Source organism: Rhinolophus ferrumequinum, chromosome 19 (genome assembly GCF_004115265.2).
Source record: "Rhinolophus ferrumequinum isolate MPI-CBG mRhiFer1 chromosome 19, mRhiFer1_v1.p, whole genome shotgun sequence".
Lineage (NCBI taxonomy): Eukaryota > Metazoa > Chordata > Mammalia > Chiroptera > Rhinolophidae > Rhinolophus > Rhinolophus ferrumequinum.
The window spans coordinates 13,594,317-13,615,785 of NC_046302.1; the positions used below are offsets into that span (position 1 = coordinate 13,594,317).

A 21,469-nucleotide genomic window follows, 5' to 3' on the forward strand; every position below is an offset into this window, starting at 1 on the left:
ACAGAGCCATTGCTGGGGCCAGGTAAGGCCGAACTCAGCTGTAGAAAAACACTCCACAGAGCATTGAAAATGGCTAACTGCAGAGACTGCCCTTTGCCTCACTCTCTGTGTGCTATCTGACCACCTCTTTCATACATGTAAGCACCAATGATAGTTTTAAAAGAGTAAATGTAAAATCTGAATGAGTGTGCATAGTTTGTTGGAGCAAATAAAATACTTAAACTGGTAAAAGCTATACAAAGACTCCTTAGCCAGTTACGATGGGGCTGCTTCTGAGACTGACTCACATTTGGCCCTTCTGGGACAAAGAGCACTTAGGTGGTCATTCTATTATCCTTGCAATTGCCCCCGCTGGGCAGGAGGGTCCCTTTACTTGGATGGGTATGTTTTTGTGGGCCTACCGTAGTTCTGCCACAGACATCTACAGGGTCTCAGCTGCTATGGGAACGGAATTGGGCCTGACCAAACCTAAAAGATTATTGGGCAGCTTCTCTCTGTTTCTTTCCATAGAGTTACATGAAGTGTGGACCTGCTTCTCTCTGCATGTTTGCTTCTCTCTCTCTTCACACATACTTATCTGCAGAGTCCTCGTTTCTGCTGCCCCACAGTTTCAAATAGCTCTGGCTTTGTACAGTGCCAACACTTGCTAGGACCTTGCAGATAAGTACACCAGGGTTCAGTGACTCTAGGAACTTTCCCATTTACATTTCCTGTATCCAGTATCTAATTAACTCAGCTAAGTCTCTGCATGGATGCCCCTGAGTTGGGTCTTCAGATACAGTTCAATCAACTCAGAGGATGTGGTGATCACCTTCAATGTTCCTATGGGTAGGGAAAAAATTCCCCAAAGCATGTGTCAGCTGAACAGCTACCACAAAAGGAGCTCACTATGGGCACTTAGTAGAGTTGTATAGCAAATTTAGTAAGGAAAACAACAGCATTTAAAAGAAGACAATTTATGAGAGGAAACTTTTGATTCAGGTAAAAAAAAAAAAAATCTATATATAGTCTGGCTGTGAAGCAAGTTGTCCAGAAAGTGCCAGAACATGTTCACAAGACTATTCAGCTAGTTATGGGAGATGTAGATAAAAATAACTCAGCTTTCATCAGAGACTGTTTTAACTGTTTATTTTCAAGTTGCATTGTTGTGTTGTCTTGATTGTCATCATGTTTGCCTTTTTCCATCTTCCATCATGGCTTTCTTTATATCCCACTAAACAGTTCCATTCTATCTTCATTCCCATTTTTCCTGTTCTCCTAGATTATTCAATGGCTTGCATGTTTTCCTCAACTTTCTTTCTCTGTCTCTGTCTCTGTCTCTGTCTCTGTCTCTCTCTCTCTCTCTCTCTCTCTCTCTCTGTCTCTCTCTCTCTCTCTCTCTATCGTAGACATTGATGATTTTGCTCTTCTCTGTGAAAATTCTGCAGACATCTGTTTTAGCCCCATAAGCAAGGGTGTCCCCCTGCCCAAACTGCCCCTGAAGGTATTAGGCTAGTCAAGGTGACCACATTCTTTTAGCAACTGCCCTCCATCTGTAGGCATAACTGAGATAATCAGACCCTCTCCTAGAAATCCGAATGGGCACAATTCCTTGGGGAGCACATGTCCAAGGTCACATAGAGTCAGGACAGTCACCTTTCCACCTGTGTCAATCCAAAATAGTATCATGAGGTTTTAAAATGTACTACCTCAATTATATACCACACAAAAATGCCCTCTTAAGTCCTATGACATTTTACTCAACAAGCAATAGGTATATACTAATATTAATGATGACTTACTAACCATTTCTCCAGGAACATCGTCCAACATCTTTTCATGCTCAGAAACAGAAATGAAACCACGTTTTTTAAAGCTTTGTATGAAGACAAAGGCAATTTTAATTGTGCTACCTACTGTGACCAAATTGGAGGAGGTTTGGGTTGTTGTTGCTTTGTTTTGTTTTTTGTACAATACCGTATCTTTCAAAAGGGAAATGCTTCAAAGGCACTTATTTATAGAAGCAGACTGATTGAAGAAGATATTCACAAACAAAATCTAACTCTAAGTGATTAGGATAGCAATAATTGTTAGTGAAAAGCTAGAATATATTCCGTATATATAAAAAGGCTTAGCATTGCATCTTGAGTAATATAACCAGTATATTTCAGACTGTGTTTATTCAAAGGTGCTCTAATAGTATTTGCATGATTTTAAGTATATAACACATGAAAATCTTCAAGTAGGGAAGCTTGAAAAGGTGAAAGAAAATGGCATTTCTGCAGCTCCAAAGTCAGGTCAGAAAATATCTGCTTTTTGTCAATGTTAATTCACACTCTCACCCTTGTTAAGTTTTCTGTTAACTTTTACCCTAAAGTGGCATGGCTTTGTTTTTCAGTAATATATTAATGAGAACCTTTCCCTTATTTTTAAAAAAATTAATTTTAAATCATAAGCCTGTGCAGTCGCATAGTTTTTCATTCTCAATTTTCGTAGAATTGGGATTTATTATTAATAGAGGAAAAATTGCTGATAAAAATCTACATCCATATTACATAGAATTTTATTCTATCTAGAAAAAGTTCCCTGTGTGATTAAACTACAGTAGAAACACACATGTGAGGCTTGAAATGAGGGCACGGCCCCAGCTGTCCAGGACATTCTCACCCTTTTATAGGTGCCCTCCTCCCTCTCTCTTGTTCTTCTCTCATGAACTACACAAGAAAGAAATAATTGCTTCTTTTAGATCTTCTTGCCTCTCCTCACCCCTAAAGCTAGTCTCTCTACAGCAGAGAAACATTTAGTATAGGTATGGCCGTGTCACTGCCTGGTTTAAATCACTCTCATAGAGCACCACCACCTGCAAAGTAAGTCCCATTTACTATAATGTTGTAAAGACTATGTAGAGTGTCAGATCCATACTAAACTTACCGGGAGGATCACTTCATGGATTATATAAACGCCTAACCGCGGTGCTGTACATCTGAAACTGATATAAAGTAATATTGAATGTCAACTATAATTATATATATACATTTATATAATTATATATATATATATATATATGTACAAGTATATACATAGGGTGCCAAAAATTTCCTTTTAAGAAAGGAAAAAAACTGTATTGAAATTGTAATACTCAATATATACTGATAACAAAAGATGAATATAAGTCACGTTTGACTTCTGCAATTAAAAGAGATCCTCAAATTGGTTACCATCAGCGTAATTTTAATACAGTTTTTTTCTTTCTTAAAATATGGATACATTTTTTGGCACCCTCTGTCTATATTCATAACCAGGGGATGTGAAGTGCAGCATAGGGAATATAGTCAATGGTACTGTAATAGCTATGTACAATGTCAGAGGGGTAGTAGACTTGGTGGGGTTATCACTTTGTGAGGGGTATAAATATCTTATCATTGTATTGTTTTGTACACCTGAAACTAAAAATAATGAAAATTAAATTAAAAAAAAAATCTTTCCAGGATTTGGCCCTGATTACCTACCTATCTCACTTAGGAATAAGTTCAGGTGACGTGTCAGAAAACAAAATAACAGAGGCATTGACAAAGGTAAAGGCCTCCCCCCCCACCCCCACCCCCACCCCCCACATAACCAAGATGCAAAGGTACACATCCAGGGAGGAAATGGTCCTTTCCATTTGTGGCCAGGTCCTTTCTCTTGTGCTGCTCTCATCCTGCAACTGTAATCCCACCTCATGTACAAGATCACTGCTTAGCCAGCTCTTAGGTCTGCAGTTCAGCCAGGGAAAGGATAAAAAAGGGTATGCCCTTCACTTCAGAGACATTTTCCAGAAATTGCCTATGCCATTTTTAATTACATTCCATTACCCAGAATTAGTCCCCTGTCCGCATCTAGGAAGACTTGGAAACGTGGTCATTATTCTGGGACTACATTATATTCTTCAATAAGGGAATCCTTTCCTTCTCTTAAGTTGACTATTATAACCTTGCATGGCAGGTTGCATGGAGGGAAGCCAAAAAGGACGTTTGACCCTGAAAAGATTTCTTCTTCCTGAGGTCTCCCCAAACCAGAGCACAGTGCTCCCTGTTCTCCTGGGCAGGGTCCCCCTATGTTGTTCTTTCTAAAGCAAGTCATGATTTCCTGGCTGTCAGTCCTCACTGAATAAGATAGTGGAGCCCTTCACATGGCTCTTCTGTTTGCATGTAAAGAAAAACCAAGAACAGCAGCTCTAAATAAAGACATGCACAGAAATCAAAATGAAATAAAGGTTTGCCAGCTTTGCAAGATTATGTTCCCCCTTGTCAGCATCTTCCAATATGTGGTTTGTTTGGTTTTTCCTTGGATCTGATAAATTACCTACCTTTAGAATTTCCTTTCCAGTGCTGGATCATTCTTGCTTTGGTCATCATCTGTACAGCAATGCTCCTGCTCCGGCTGAGGGAACTCTGTAAAATCCAGGTGCATCCCACACTCAAAGCTCATCTCATGGTAGCTGATATAGTCAACAAATTTTCCACGCCCAAAATCAGGACATGTTGTCTGACAGTCAAATCGAAATTAGGAATTCACCAAAACATAATTTTGAAGTCACGGTGAGGAAGAAAAAATGAGAGCTGATCACCATAGTTATAGAAACCCTGAAGAAGGCACGTTGACCCACACCCCCACCCTTGCTCAAAGAAGAAGGCATGAAAGGCAATTTCCCTTACTAGTTTCAGAAATCTTTTATGGCCACTTAAAATCTAATTCAGGCGGGCTAGCAGCTTCCTTATCAAAGAATACCGAAGACAACAAGAATTGTTATTTATCTTTTTTCATGATTAGGTTATGTCTCTCTGAGCACATTGCAAGCCCTTTCGCCCTTAGAGATTTGCAATCTGCATGTGGTCGTCTGCAGCAGCAACACCTGGCCCTGTCCAGGAGGGATACCCAGTCACAGTACAGACTGGAACAAGTGAGGTACATGGATGCCACTTATAAACATTAATTAAGAGAAGGGAAAACAGTGTGCTGGAAAGGGAGTTTAAGAGCAAGGAAAGAGGAAAATGAAGAATGAGAGAAGGAAGAACAGGATGTCCACGGTAGATGGACAATTGTTTAGCAATTGTTTAGCCACTGAGGGATTTAAATCATCTACCCCTGCTCACAAGAAGTCACAGAATGTGTCGCTTTATTTGATGATCACAAATTAATCTATTTCCCTTTTTTAAAATGACAAGATTGTAGAAGAAAGGGTAATTTTTTTTTTATAGAAAGGGACAAGGAGTCATTTATTTGGCCTTAACCAGAAAGACTGAGCATTTAGAAATGTTTCTGACTGTGTATTGTCATTTCCTCATGACCTTATGTGTCCAAATCATAGAGAAAAAGGATCAAGGTCTCAACATCCTTTTACAAATATGAAGTAAAGAAGGAGGAAAGTTAACTTATTTATCCTTGATACAATTTATTACCCTCTAAGAAAATATAAGTGTTTATCACTCTGCTGAAGATAGCCCACTGAAATTTGAGTAAAAATTACACTATGTATGTTTCATTTACAAAATTCATCATTGGTTACAGCATTTAACTAATTCATCATTAATGGCTTTAAAAAGGCTCTTTGTTTGCTAGCTTATCCTCAGGTAACATCATTTTACATGAAATACTGTTCACACATTAAAGGTAACTACATATTGAATAGACGGTTCAAATAATCTTGTACATTTTGGAGTAAATATGTATAATTCATGTTTTCAGCTCTTGCCAGTGTCACATTATATTTAGCAGAGAATGTCTACCCAAGACCCAGCTGCTTCAGAAGAAGAAAAGTTTGAAGCATTATTTCATATATTGAGATTCTTTCATGTGTAATCATAAGGCTTACAAGTATTATGTGACTATTATCCCATTGGATTGTTTTTTTTTTTTTATTTTTAAATCTATATTTAAACGGTAAAAATGTCTTCGACAAGACCTGTTTTATAGAGAGAGTCTCCCTTATGCAGCGGATTTTTCCATATACTCATGAATTAGTTTGTGCCATGGTTTTGCTGGTCAAAAACATGTATTTAACCCTTTTATGATGGTCCTTGCCACAGCCTCTTCTTGGGATCATAACTTCATACAAAGCAGTTCCAATGTAATTTATGCTAAAATTTCCTTTTCATTAGTCTTGCCTCAGTTGGCAAGATTTGATTTTTAGGTTACTCCTGATCCACAGGTATCATGAGTCCTGCTTTCCCTTTTGTCTCTTCAGGTGTCAATTTCTTGCTTTCCTTCAAACAGATTATCCTCTGTCTGTTTGACGACCATATAGTCAGCAGGCCAGGCACTCTTCAGACTTTAACTTCCAGGCAGGTAGAGCTTTGAAAGGTGGGACATTTTTGAGTGGGTTGTGGAGAGTCAGAAGTCAAAGACTGATGGTTGGCTGAAGGAGTATTCACCAGTATTCTTCTGCCTCGCTCTGAAAACTACTGGTCCCTGGAATGCCTGTGAGATGGACATCTTCCTTTCTTCTGTGGCTCTGGCCCTTCCCTTGTTACAGTCATATTGCCACTCAATAGATATGACTTGAATCACAGTACAGACTACTTTGGGGGATTTTGCATTAATGTATTAGTTTATTGAATAAATATTTTACTGAGATCCCCCCACCAGCAAAGCACTTTTCTGGGCATGGAATGGGTAAAACATAGTCCCTACCTCAAGCAGCTCATAATTTAGTAAACTAAGCAATTTTGAAAGAGTCTGGTAATTAAAACCTCCCATCAGTTTTCCTGGGAGGTTAATCCAGAAACTGAGAGACTAGAAGGAAGAAGGGAACTTTTTAAACATGGGTAGAGATTTTCAACATTATCAGAACTCCCACATATAGTACATCCCATGGAATAGACAAGACCTGACCTCTCAAAAGTCTATGTTTCTCTTCATTAGGCCATGTTTGTGTTGTATTTTGTTGCTGTTGTTGTTCTTTTCAATTAAACCATTTATCTCTCCCTCTCTGAATATGTGAAATGATATCTGTGATAATTTAGAAAGTCACACTGGCTTTTCAGGACAACTCTTTTTTTTTTTTTGAGATATAATTGACATATTCCATAATATTAGTTTCAACTGTATGACACACTAATTCAATATTTGTTTATACGGTTGATCCTTAAACAATGCATGGGGCATCAGGAGTGCCAACTCCATGTAATTGAAAATACATGTATAACTTTTAACTCCCTCAAAACTTAAACACAGTCGGCCCTTCACATCCACAGATTTAACCAACAGTGGCTTTAAAACAGTATTTTTAATTCACTGTTGGGCATCCAAGATTGGGAAACTGCAGGTGGGAATGCGAAAATACTATTTTTGATCCACGATTGGTTGACTCCATGATGCAAAACCCACAAACGCAAAACCCATGGATGCAAAGGGCCAACTGTATTTATTGAAAAATATTGGTGTATAAGAGTACCTATGCAGTTAAACCCATGTTATTAAAGGGTCAACTGTATTATGAAATGATCACCATTATAATTCTAGTTAACATCCATCACCACACAGTTATAAATTTATTTTTCTTGTGATAAAACTTTTACAATCCACTCTCAGGAAAACTCTTCACATGGCAATTTTTGTATTGCAGAAAGCTTTAAAAATTATTAGGCTGTCAATAGGAACTTGGTCAGCTACTGAGAACACACTGTTGGAGTAGGAAAATACTCTGCCCAGTGGAGCCGCGTCCTCTGTTACTAAAGCCCAGGGAAGACCTGTGCTCAGTATGAACAGAGTTCCCACAGGTGGATGGATCTGCAAGAGTCACTTCTCTCCCAGGCTGAGCTGACCCTCAGACCCAGGTGTTTCATGTCCTCAGGAACATTTCAAAGGCCTTTCCTTTGGCCATCTTGCTATTGCTTGTGAACATTTAACCAGAAACCTTTAAACCAGGAAGAGCAGATGCCATGATATTCAAACTAGCCAACTCAAGCTTACTTGTTCTACAATTGCTCTGTTTGTTAACCCTCTGATGACAGAAATACGGGGACAGATTTTCTCTACAACTCTGATTTATTTGCCACATTGTTATTTTTTTTCAACTATAATTACTACGGAGGAATTGCTTATGTGCTATAATTGTTACCACAATTAAAAAATTCTAATTTTCCCATTAGAATTCTAATGGGAAAGCCTGTGATAGAAGATAGGAAGATACATCCTCAAGTTACAAGGTGCCAGTAGCCTTTTTTATTTATGTTTTTTTTTCCACTCACATCTATAGAGTGCTTATTATGTGTCTATGTGGCTGGCCTGGTTTTAGGGATGGGGGTGTAATTGACTAAAAGGCTGGCTTGCCAGGAACTGAAGCTACCCTGGAATGTCCAGAGCTTAGAGCATAGATGCTGCGGAAGCAGAGAGGGCAACTAGATTTCTTTGCAAAGGAGTATCAGCAAAGCCATCCCAAAGAAACTGAGCCCTTCTAGTGTGCTAACTTTACTATTAACATACAGTTAAGAATAAAACCAGAGAAGCAAAGGAAAGATAAAGACAGTTGTTGGAATCATGGATGGAGGGGTGGGTCTCTTTCAAATAATATATAAACACTTCAACATTTTTATAGTTTATTTTTCCGGGTTTGCTGGCTATCACCCCTACCGTCTCCCCACATCTGATTGGAGTGGGCTTTTCCACCCTACAGAGGTGATAGGGTTTTTCCAGCAATGCATGAAAGCTGCTTTTAGAAACAGTGATGAGTTCTGCCAGAAAACAAACACAGTAGCAGACAGCACAGCAAGAGAGCACTATGTGTTTACTGAGGGACATGTTAACCATTTTCCCCCTCTTCTTCATTCCCCCCAGGTCTTTGCAGGAGACAGGTCTGGAGCCTAACCACGGGGTGTCAATGACCCCCGAGGTTGCACCCCCTCAGCAATGAAAGGGTTATCAGGCACCCGCAGCCATCACCACGGAGTCACCTGTGATTCCACCTGTGACTCGCTGTCGCACCACTCGGACCGCAAGCCATACCTGCTGAGCCCGGTGGAGCATCACCCGGCCGACCACCCTTATTACACTCAGCGCAACTCCTTCCAGGCCGAGTGCGTGGGCCCCTTCAGCGACCCGCTGGCCAGCAGTACCTTCCCTCGCAGGCACTACAATTCTCAGCAGGAGCTGAAGGACGAGTGTGCCCTGGTGCCCCGCACCCTGGCCACCAAGGCCAATCGCCTCCCCCCCAACCTCTTGGACCAGTTTGAGAGGCAGCTGCCACTCAACCGGGATGGCTACCACACACTGCAGTACAAGCGGACAGCTGTGGAGCACCGCAGCGACAGTCCTGGCCGCATCCGCCATCTGGTCCACTCGGTCCAGAAGCTCTTCACCAAGTCGCACTCTCTGGAGGGGCCGTCCAAGGGCAGCATCAACGGGGGCAAAGCCAGCCCAGATGAGACGCAGACCGTGAGGTATGGCAAGCGCAGCAAGAGCAAGGAGCGGCGTGCTGAGCCCAAGGCCCGGCCCAACACCTCCCCCGGCTGGTGGAGCTCTGACGACAACCTGGACGGTGACGTGTGCATCTACCACACCCCCTCGGGCGTGATGACCATGGGCAGGTGCCCCGACCGCTCGGCCTCGCAGTACTTCATGGAGACCTACAACACCATCAGCGAGCAGGCGGTCAAGGCCTCCCGGAGTAACAACGACGTCAAGTGCTCCACCTGTACCAACCTGCCGGTCAATCTGGACGCGCCGCTCCTGAAGAAAAGCGCCTGGTCCTCCACTCTGACGGTGAGCCGAGCCCGGGAGGTTTACCAGAAAGCCTCGGTTAACATGGACCAGGCCGTGGTGAAGTCGGAGTCGTGTCAACAAGAACGATCCTGCCAGTACCTTCAGGTACCATTTCTGTCTGGTGATGGATGTTTAAAAATTGTACCTGCTAATTGTGTGGTGTCTTCTTCTGTTTCTAGTCGTGGCTTTACTGTGAATTGTCTACATGATGCTGAGCAAATTTTTTAACATTTCTGTGGCTAAGTGCTCTTATGAGGAAACAAACTTCATCTAGTCATCATGAGATACTAGATTTGAAAGTGCTTTGAAAAGCATGCCTATGGAAAGGCAAGGCGTTATCCTTTTTGTCTAAGCGATCATGGGATTGAGGGGAAAGGAAAAGGGAGTCTACACAGAATTTTAAAATAACCCCACCTTTTTACAAAAATCAACAATGACCTTTGGAATTTTGGAAAGCCTTTAATTAGATCTATCCAGAGTTGTTTTTGTTTTCAGTTGTAAAATTCTGCCTGAAGTTAGTTTGGGAAAATTGAGCTACATCTTTACCATTGCAAGTGCCACACCAACATTAACCACACTCCCACCGGAGCCCCCAACTCTCCAGGGCACAGGAAATCAGGATAATGTCCTTAGCCCTGAGATGGTAGAGATCAAGCCAGTTTGGCGACCTGACAAGCACAGCTGCAGAGACCCAGTACAATAGAGAGGAGGAAGAAAAGAATGGGGAAGCTTCCACAGAATAAAATGCAATGTGTCAGTGTATAAATCCCACACACATACAGACCCAAGGAAAGCTGCTCCTTTCCTACTGCAGCCTCCTCACGTTCTTCCTACTCCTGTCTAATTCACTTAAACTAGATTTCATCTGAATAAAAATATCAGGGTCTTCCCTACCTCCTTCCTTTAGTATTTTCATTTTTACCAAGATACAATCCTTCATAAGAATGACCCTCATACGTATACTTCTTTTCCACAGTATCTTTTTTCCTGTTTTTTTCCCTGGTATTCAAATCTTTTTTAAAAAGTTTTTACTGTACTATAAAAGCATGACATAATCATTTTTCACTCTCATCTTAAGAAGAAATGCTAGGGGGAAAAAAATCTTCCCCTGAAAAGTTTATCTTTTTGCTGTCTTTGAATTCCTCCTGACAAACCTCGCTCTTTGGAAATGCCTCCACCAAGCCTTAAGAATATTCTAGGCTGGCAGTCAATGGCCATGGACAGGGCCAAAGCTGATCTTCAAGAGTTCAGAAGAAGCCACCAATGTGTGAATAGTTTCCACAAACAACACACAGTACATGGTCAGTATTTCCCACTGAAAGTAGTATTGCCCAATTTACTAAAGGTTGCTACATGCATTCATTAAGCCATCAAGAACTAGTAACAGAATTCTGGAGCTAAAGGGATCATCTAATCCAAACTCTTCATCTAGTATATAAAAAATTACACTCAAAGAAAGGTAAAGACTTAGTGGGTTACACTGTTAGTACGTGGCAGAGGTAGGACTAGAACCCAAGTCTCTTAATTTATAGAAATGACCATTATAAGGGATACAACTGAAAATTTTAGAAAATCCTTAAGTGCATAAATCTCATCCACCACTGAGAATAAAGTTTTTTAATAAGAATATCTGTCATGAAGAAAGAAAGGGAGATGAGCCAGAGGCCCTAGAATAGGATATTTTGTCAATAAAGATTCTGTGACTATTGGCAATAATAGAACAAATTAAAAAAAAAAAAGCCTGGACTTCAATAAGTAGTGATGAGATTAGATAAGAAATATCAGATTAAAGAAGAATATGTTATGTGGATCTGGGACCAACCTTTGTTGGTAACAAAATGCTTTCATTATGCTTTCATAAATGCCTACATTCTTCCTATCTTAAATTCATTTCTATTTCCTTTGTATACCTTTCTAAAATAAAAAGCTCAAGTAGTGATGAAAAGTGGAAAGATAAGGAAAGAAAGAAGGAAACTGATATTAACTGAAAATCCACGATGTACCGGATACTGTAGCGAACATTTTCACATTTGTTTTTTCAGTTAATCCTCATAACCATCCTGAGAGTGAGATATAACAATACTCTATTTTTACAAAAAAGGAAACCGAAGCTTAGAAATATTAAGTGATTTAAAGCCATGTGGCCAGTAAATTGTAGAATTGAGATTTAGACTTAGATCTATTTGATGCAAAATAGCTCTTTCCCATACGCCCCAGCACAACCCTTGAATCAAGGGCATGAAAATGCTTAGCAAGGAGAAAAAAGAAATCTTTCCAGTAAACTTATTATTATTAAAGTTCTTCAGTAATATGAAAATGAAAGCTGAGGATTTAAGCATGGGATTTAGTATAGTAGCATTATTAGATCTTATAAAGATTTGGAAATTCTATTTTCAAATTATTTATCTTATTTTAAGCCGGTCTTTTAAATGAAGTATTTGAGACTTACAAAAAGGTATAAGGGAAAAAAAGTTATACATCACACAACGAGAGAAATGAAACATGAATTACAATGGGTCTGACACGTACCTTCCTGAGTCCCATTCCCTTCCCTTCCTCCTCAGAGTAATGGCTAATCTGACTTTAATACCCAAAGCACCTTTGTCTGTAATACTAAAATTATGAAAGATTTAAAAAATTTAATACTTTCTATCCTACATTGGGCAATAATTAACCCGAAACCTAGCTAATTCAAACCTTTAAATATAAACTAAGCTCAAAGTTATTCCTTCTTTAACAAATGTTGATATTTTTTGAGCTCCTATTTTGTGCAATCCTTTCAAGCTGAAAAGCTATTCTATGTTTCAATGAGAAGAGATAGTATGTTTAGTGAATAAACTAAATATAAAACAGTGTGTTCTTCCCAACCAGTGTGCTGAGGTTAAAGAGTTCTTTTAAAGAAAGGGGAGAAGGAGCTGGACATTCACAAAGGGTGGCAGAAGAGTGGGAGACTCCTGGGAACTGAAAGTTTTCTCCAGCTCTGTTCTTGCCTTATAGGAAAGGGAGAATCTGCCGTCTTGTGGAAGCGCCTCTCAGAAAGATAGGTGTAGCCAGCCCCTGCCAGCTCCCATGGAATTATTTTCTTTTATAAGCTCATTCTTAGAAGCAAATTTGGAGAAATCGAGAGAGAGGGGTTTGTTTTGCAGTTGTATTGCTTTAATTACTGACTAATATTGAAATTGGATTTACATATGTGTTTAACTTCAACATCTCAGGGTTTAGCAGACAAAGCATTAAACTTTAAATAAGAGAGTGTGTATTTTAGTCTCTATTTGCCTCTAACTAGTTAGTGACACTTCACTAGTGCTATGACTTGGAACCTTGTTTAAGCTCTCTGGGTCTCCTTCTTCTATAAAGTAAGACACTTGATCTAAAGGCCTCTGATCTCAGTCCACATTATTAAAGTCCAAGTTACATATGCAGAATACTAATTAAAGCAATTCTCAAGAGCCTGTTACTCTCACTTAATAAACGCCTACCAAAAGTGAATGTTCTTCCAATGTTATCTAATTTGTTCTTTAAAATTCTAGGAGGTATTTTATAGTTGAAGAAACTGAAATTTAGTAAATTAGGTTAAGTAACTTGCCCAAGTTAGTACATGGCCACAGTTAGTACATGGCTACATGTTGGATCAAAACTGATTTGTCTGCCTGCACAGCCTGGATTCTTGCCATTTACTATGCCCAGTCCCTACCCCTCCCAAATACAGAACAGAGGGAGGAAGCGGCATATAGCAAATACCTATTATGTGCCAGAAACCATACGGTGTCTCATTTAGTATTCAAAATGACTTTGTAAAGTATTACTATTTACTCCAGCTTACAGATGACAAAACCGAAGCTCAAAAGATTAAACTGTTTGCCCTGGAATGCATAAGTAGAAAGTGGAAAAGCTCAGACTCGATCCCAGATTGGTCTGGGTACCCAGTGTGCTTCAGAAATAGAAATAAATGTGTGGATTTTTGTTTTCATTTTATTACTTGTTTTATTCTGTAGCAAATGTGTGTGTTTATTTGACCTCATATACAGAGGGTGCCAAAAAAATGTATACACATTTTAAAAAAGCAAAACTGTATTAAAATTGTAATACTCAATATATACCGATAACAAAAGATGAATAAAAGTCACATTTGACTTCTGCAATTACAAGAGGTGCTCAAAGTGCTTACCATTGACCAAAGTGTCCACTTCTATGCATTTTTTGGCACCCCTGGTACATGCATACAGTTAAGAATACGCGTATATGAAATGTGACCCGTCTTAGACAAGCAATGGAATGATAGGTTCCTGACTTAATTCAGGACTGAACAAAGGATAAATTAGTAGTCATCAACAATATAATCTAAATACTAGCAAAGTTCTGATTCTCCCTTTGTAGAATTATCACTTGGCATTAATTGAATGTAGGCCATTGCCATAATTATATAGAAAATGAGAGGTCTGTAGGTATTTGGCCTCTGTCTGACATTGATTTAGAAATAAAATACTGTAGCTTGAAATCATTGCAAGTTTCAGTTAACACAGTCAATTAGTGATATGTGCTCACTCACAAGCTGTTTGTAGTTAATAAAAAAAAAGACTCCTCTTTTCCCCCCAATATTGTTATTTTTAAATGTCAAGAATCAGATGTCTGCTGTGTAGAACTATTGTACTGCTGCCAGTGACGGTCTGTATCAGGCTTTGGAGCAAGGACATGGATTTGAAGACATTAAAGCTGTTTAATTCTCAGCTGAGATGTGGTTGGCTTTTATACATTTGGAATAAAGCATTTATGGCACATCTCAGGGTAAGTGTTCATAGTTAAGTACATAAAATAGGAATGGGATCAAAGAAGTAAAAGGAGTTTTTGTTGTGGTTTTGTTTTTGCTTTAAAAAGCCAGGTTTTTGTTTCTGTATATGCCTCTTTATGTAAACGTTATGTGTCGAGTGACTGGCATATAAAGCTATTCAGAAGAGCAAGATTTTAGACTTCCAACTGTTAACCTAAAAAACAAAATCCCTTCAAATCATGTATTTTGCATTCATTCAGCAGCAGAAACAGGGAAAGGGAAACAAAACGCTCTCCGGTAGAATTAGAGAGAGAGAGCAAGAGACAGAGAGCAATACAGACCTGAGAAAGAAAGCACTCAGAGATGAAATTTTAGGAGAGCAAAATGATCGACCTGTTCAAAGCTGAGTGGGTTTCTTCAGTTTGTGTGCAAGTTTCAAGAAATGGAAGGACTGACCAGGTTTGGGTACAACTCTTTTCTTACTTTGTGTTTGATGATAGTGTGTTGTTGGGTTGGGTGGTTTTTTTCGGTGGAGGGAAGATGGATTTGTTATTTTATTCTCTAAATAAAGGCTAGTCAAACTGAAAGAGCTAACAAACGAATGTGGATACAGATGGTAAGAAAACAGGTTGAGACATCGGATACCTACAAATCTGTTTCCCCACAAGGGCTTCATAATAGCTTTAATTGACACTGCTGATCTAAGGTGCTAGGTGCTATCAGAGGACATTATGTGGCTAGTGATTGAAATATGATCAGTTGTTTTCCATGACAAGAAAGCTGAATGTTTATGTTCCTTTGCAAAATTAAAATTTCTGGATGGTTGGTGGGTTTGTTTTGGACTGTTGGTTAAATGAGACTCCACAAAAGACCACAGAAGAATCATGCATAATAAGCATAAACCCAGGAATTTTTTTCAATGCAGATACAACTATTTTTTAAAATTTTGCTCAAGATTATTTCAGTCTTTGCCCAGTGGGGGTTTTCTTTCCCTGACTGAGGCTTTCCTTCCTCTTGTTGGACAATTTAAATTATACTAAATCGGTTAAACTACTTTATGGGAAATGTGTGACAGTGCCGAGCAATTCTTATACTGACTTTGGTTACTGCAATCTTTCCTTGCTGCCTTTTTAAAAAACCCCATCAACCACATTAATTTATTATTTTCTTTATTTTTAACTTGAATTGCCTTAGTAATCCAGCAAGGAGTGTCAATATTCTTGACTGTATTTCCTGGTTGGCTTACGCAATCTTCTCTCTATTTTTCACTGAGCTTAGTAGAGATGTCCCTCTTCATTCATAGGAAAATGAGGTTACTCCAGCTTGATGCTAACTTTGAATGTAGAATCAGTGATCAGAAGCAGAATCCTAGTAATTGTCTCCCAGGTTCATTCTCACTATTGCCTATATCCAAGTAATGGGGGTGGTAGAGGAGACAATTGGCAAAACACTATGAGAAAGCAGGGATCGGGAAAGACTCTGGTAGTAAAAAGAAGATCAAAAAGAGATAGGAGGGGAAAAAAGAAATAGGAAATCCTTCTTCTTGGGAGTTGTTAAAGAAATTTTATTATTCTTGGTCCTCAATTTCATTATTCTAAAGACTATTTCAGCAACATCAAAAGTGCTTGGTTAGCCATAAAGATTTCATAACACATGCTTTCAGATCCCACAGAGTCCAATCTACTACTAATGGAAGGTATAGCTAGCACTGGTTAGCACAGAGTAAAAGAGAAAAACTAGCCATGGATATCTCAGTGGCTAGTACACTTTATTTGCTCTTTCCCAATTCTCCTGAGAGGACAATTTGCTTGTTGAAAATTATATAGTAATTTAAGGTAATCATTTACCATTCTGTAGAGAAAGAGTCATCCATAATCTCTGATCCATTTGAAAACGTGGCTTTGCATGACTACACAAACAGTGATTTGTGAATGGTAGAAATCTGGTCTTTTGTTTGAGGTTTTATAGGAGCCACTAAAAAAAATATGTGCAGTATTGCAGAGCTGGCTTTGATTCAGTGATTAGATTAGGTTTTTCACCATTTTGATTGTAGGTTCAACAGTAACAACCTCTCTTAGATTTTTGTGCTCATTGATTTGGAGTTGAATCGTGGGGAAATTCCATCTTTATAGATCTAAACAGTTAAAATTAGAAACGTCATATAGTTCAAACTATAGTAACTCTTAACAGTCAGATTATTTTCTGTCCTTTGCCAATTTGTTAAAAAAAAAAAAAAAAAAAAAATAAGAAGAAGAAGAAGAAGAAGAAGAAACAAAATTGGCCCGTTCAGGTAAATCCAGGTTACTATCAATGAGATCTATGAAGTGTTATATGATCTCACTATTATTTGTATTTCTCATCTGAAATTTTGAACCATAAATTTTCTCGTTGGATAAAAATAACATGCATGTGTGACTTCACATGTAGGGCTCATTTATTTGCTTCTTAAGACCACCTTGCCTCATTCTCCACAAGTAGGCTTCTGTCTCTGGTAACTGCCAGTTGAATCACATCATGGCATAGGGAAAATTTTTTCACTTTATTTTTATAAATGTATATTTAAGTGTTTTTATAAATTCTTAGATTGAAACCACAGTTGGAGGGGGGTACTTTATTTTTTTAATTTTCTTAAATAAATGAATCATTTATTCACCTTCAATCCAGTCCTCTCTGTTTGTAGCTAAAAGGTAAAGATATAAAGAATGAATGGTAAAAAGTGTAACAGATTCTCACTCCATGAACCTGATTTTTTAATTCTATTATGAAAAAATTTTAAATCTCCAACTTGCTGTTTCCAAAAAGAAGCTGCAATATCATACATCATCAGTTAGCAATATTAGCGTAAAAAGATTTTAAAAAATGAATGGATTACTGTCACACAATTAACAGAGTTGAAGAAGAGAATATAGTGTAAGGAGAGGCATATTGTCTAGCTCCTTCTGTTACTTTTGACCAGTTTCTTATTTCTTTTTTTTTTTTTCCCCCAATTCTTTTACTTCTTGGAGAACATCCAACAAAGAACAATGACCAAGAGAAGACTTCTTCTGATTCTCTGGTCTTTTAAGTGTAATAATATGTAGGACTATCTTTTAAAACTAGGATTTATTTCCTCATTTGCTAATGTTTAACAATATGCCCTGACTTTTTTTCATTTCTAAAAGAAGTTTCGAAATACATTTGCAAAATGAGTTTTCTAGATACGAAGATCTTTTCTTTCACTATTAGGTCACTATTCTCTACCAGTTGGAGTTTCTACTCATTATTTTCACAGAATTAGGAAACTTCCTACAAAATTTAGGTTTGTGATATCACAGAACTGTCTATGAAGCAGAATGATGTGGGGTGTAGAGTTACTGTATTGTATGCATGTGTACAGGTCCATATATTCACATTATATCTGTATGGGCATTCCTGCACCATACTTGTAAATATGCAAAAAGAGAAAAGAAGTGATCTGAAAGTTAGATTTGAAGCATATCTGTGGCTTAAAAGGTTCACAAGAGGTGAAGACAGTTGTTCACTAAATAAATACCTGCAATCTGTAATTCTGTTATTACAAATAGCCGTGTAGTATTTTTAACCGCTAAAAGAAAAAAAAGAGTGTGTTTCCCATATTATGCTTGTCAGCCCGTCCTGTATCCCAATGGTTTCATTATGAGTGATCCACGTACTAAAGGAGAACAAATGGAGATGCGATCTTTAAGTACATGTTTGGTTATGTGGTCTTTAGGCATAGCAGCAGAGCCCTGACACTGGATTTTGAAAACAACTTCTCTCTGGCATCTTCCACTCTTTTGGTAGCCAGTTCGCCTCACCTCTCACTTCACTTTCCTAGGATAAAAATTGTTAATATAGCTATAGCCGTATTGTCCAAATGTGACACGTGGGAGAGAATATATTAGACAATAGGACCAAATATATTAAATCAGGGCAACTCTAGAAAATCTGAAAGGAATAGTGCATAGGAGATGACAAAGGCTACAGGCTGATCTCTTGGTCATCGCTTTCAAAAATAAATGGAAAGAAGATCTAGCTCTAAAATTGGAAATGCTATATGAAGCATTACATTTAGTGGCATCCATATGGGTAAAAATTATCATAATAATACCACATTTGTCTGCATTTATAGAATGATATATGTGTGTGCTGTCTTGCTCTATCACTGAATATTAGGGCAATGGTTCTTTAACTTTGTGAGCGTTAGAATTAGCTTTAGAGTGTCTATAAAATGAGCATTTCTGGCTTCGACGCAAGAGATTCTGAGTCTAGATCTAGGGTTATTCCGATACTGAGATCAATCCAAAAACCATACTTGAACCCAACTCCCCGGAACTGTTAGACTAAATTTATCAATTAACTGAAGGGGGCAGTAAAGTCTAACAGATGAAAGCCGGTTTTAGGAGATCTGTGAGCTTTAATATTGCTGCTAACTCCCCACATGACTTTGAGCTCCCTCTACTTAGAACTTCCATTTCTATATGGGCCTAATAATATGACCCTTCTGTTTGTTCCAGTCTTAGGAAAAAACAACTGATTTCAAATTTGGAAAATAGGTGAAAAATATAGCATGAAATGTTTTGAGTTTACAAATCCTTACAAATCCTTAGAGGTTGACATGCTTCACTGCTTCTTGTGTTTCATGTACCATACCACTTTTTCTTTTATGTTTTGCTTGATACAATTTTTATTAAACCACAATTAGGATGAACATATCTGATTTCGTGGTAAAGGAAAGCCCTCTCCCACTGTCAGATGACAATAGATCTTCATCAGAGTGTAATTTTAAGGCTTCTTTGTCCTATGTGCCAACTAAACACATAAAGCTTTTATTAATATCTGAAGGTGAAACAATCACAAAAGATCGATTTGTTTGTTTGTTTAACTAGAAGAGTGTTGTTTTTTACTTAAACATATTGGGGTGACAACGGTTAGTAAAATTACATAGGTTTCAAGTGTACAATTCTATAATATATCATCTATATATCACATTGTGTGCTCACCACCCAGAGTCAGTTCTCCTTCCATCACCATATAGTTGAGGGTCAGTCTTTTGATAGCTCAGCATCAGTGGGTCAGGTTTTCCCATGCCTCGATATTTACCGATGGAACACAATTCTTCTGGCCTCCTTAAGCGTTATTATGCTCAACAGCAACAGTTATAGGGCTTGTCTACAAGGGGACTATCTATTCTTAATTGCTTCCTTTATTGGCTTATCCAGGTTCTCGGAGGAGTGTTTCCACCATGGCAACTTCCATAGGTAAGAGTTCTTCCGCCATTGCTAGCACATGACAATAGGCCCTTGTCCATTACTTTTCTTCACTCTTGCCCAGTCTCTAGTCAATCCTTTCCATTTTCTGAAGCCAGGTACATTGTACTTATAAGGCTATGGAAATTCAAACAAAGCCAGTGAACATTGAAGCCAGTTCTCTCTCAGGACCTCTTTCTCCATAAAACCACAGGTAGGTCAGACTTTTTCCTTTCGGTAGTCTAAAGACTCCCTACCTCACCTGCTTCCCCATTGCCACCAAAACAATAAAAACAAAACCCATCAGAATTCATGGAAAGAATGGACTACAATTTAATAAAATTATGGTTCTTAATTATGGAAACTTGAGCAAATGGTATACCATTTTTAGTTATAAAAGTGGAAATGAGTGAAGATAGATCCTCCTGTGAGGACAGGAGGACTTCTTTTAGGTCACCCAGGGCCTGCAGCCCACACTTATCATAGAAGGCCCCCTGCTCGCCCAGGTAGTGCTATAGGCATCAGTCTGACTGGTGGCCCTTCCAGCAGTAAACAGGTACAGAGAGAGGTGCTCCCATAAGACTTTTCCTTTAAAGTCCCTTAAAGGATCCTAACTACTTGTAACCCTCAGAGAATTTACCTTTTTTTTTTTTTCTTAACTAGTAGAAGTTTAGCTGGCTTTTCTGTAACTCAGAGGGTGTCAGTGAAAGTACTGTCATTTGTTTGCAAATGAACACTGAACTTTCTGAAAATGACTCCCATGTAAAAATCTTTCTTCCATAACACTCCTCCAGCCTTCTAGTTGATTTTAGATAGCTTCCTGCTCTCCCACCTCTTGGAAGTATTCCATGGCACGCTGAGCAGACACTTTTAGTCAAGAACGCCTATAAATAGCTGCTTTTCCTGCTTGCTGCTTTTGCTCTAAGTCTTTCACAAAAGAGGTGAAACAAATCCACCAGAAACAAGAACTCTCCATGAGGGGTGTATGGTGAGGCTTCTGAAAAATCAGATCCATAGGCCGAAAATTGTCGTTTAGGTCGCTTTGCTATGTTTGACTTGTGCAATCATGGCACAAAAAAAGAAGCATTTTATTTCATGCCCGATGATCCCATGAATGGAACAGTCAATCAAAAATGTCTCACATGAGCTTTATACCTCTTTAAAAATACATATTTTGACTTTCATGATGCTTTAAAAAATAAAAAATTCCAAAGGCAACTGTTATCTAGATGACTAATTCCTATAGCTATTCCATAATAGGAAATTTGAAACTTTTTTTCCTCGAAACTGTCTGCTTCCAGAGAGTTTTTATTGTCCAGCCTGCCTTTTCTTTGTTTCCTATGCCTCACCCATCATCACCACCACCAAATCCTCCAGATTGGTGTTAGGGAACTCCCTGGAAGACTGTACACATGTTAAGCAAGACCTGAATATCACCGTTCACTGATCTTATGGAAATAAACCTTAGAAATCAGACATGTCTTTTCCTTCAGACGTAGAGTAGACATTTAACAAAACATAGAGGTGGCTGCCTATATCTAATGCATAAAAATAGTGCTGTGAGGGACAATAAGTAGAGTTTACATTAAATTTCTATAATAAATACCCATACAGAATGGTCAGATTTTTGAAATCCATCAGGATAAAAGGTGCTATATCAGTTTTGAACTTGGAAGTCAATGTACTCTTTATTATCCGGCTTCTCAGCTTATTTTGCATATTTCCTGATGTATAT

The 21,469-nt window shown here is 38.5% G+C and overlaps 1 protein-coding gene across 7 annotated transcripts in view; it reads left to right on the forward strand.

Annotated features, from left to right (window-relative positions):
* DLGAP1 (DLG associated protein 1) overlaps positions 1-21,469 on the forward strand; it is an 853,569-nt gene that overhangs the window by 546,939 nt on the left and 285,161 nt on the right. For 3 of the 7 annotated variants that reach the window (XM_033087117.1, XM_033087115.1, XM_033087116.1), the window contains exon 4: positions 8,797-9,825. In XM_033087117.1, the coding sequence (XP_032943008.1) occupies positions 8,869-9,825 (957 nt within the window). In that variant the 5' untranslated portion in view covers positions 8,797-8,868. Of the gene's footprint in view, positions 1-8,796; positions 9,826-14,357; positions 14,506-14,784; positions 14,948-21,469 lie in introns of those variants that run through there. The other 4 variants (XM_033087121.1, XM_033087124.1, XM_033087120.1 and 1 more) reach the window with 3 other exon arrangements.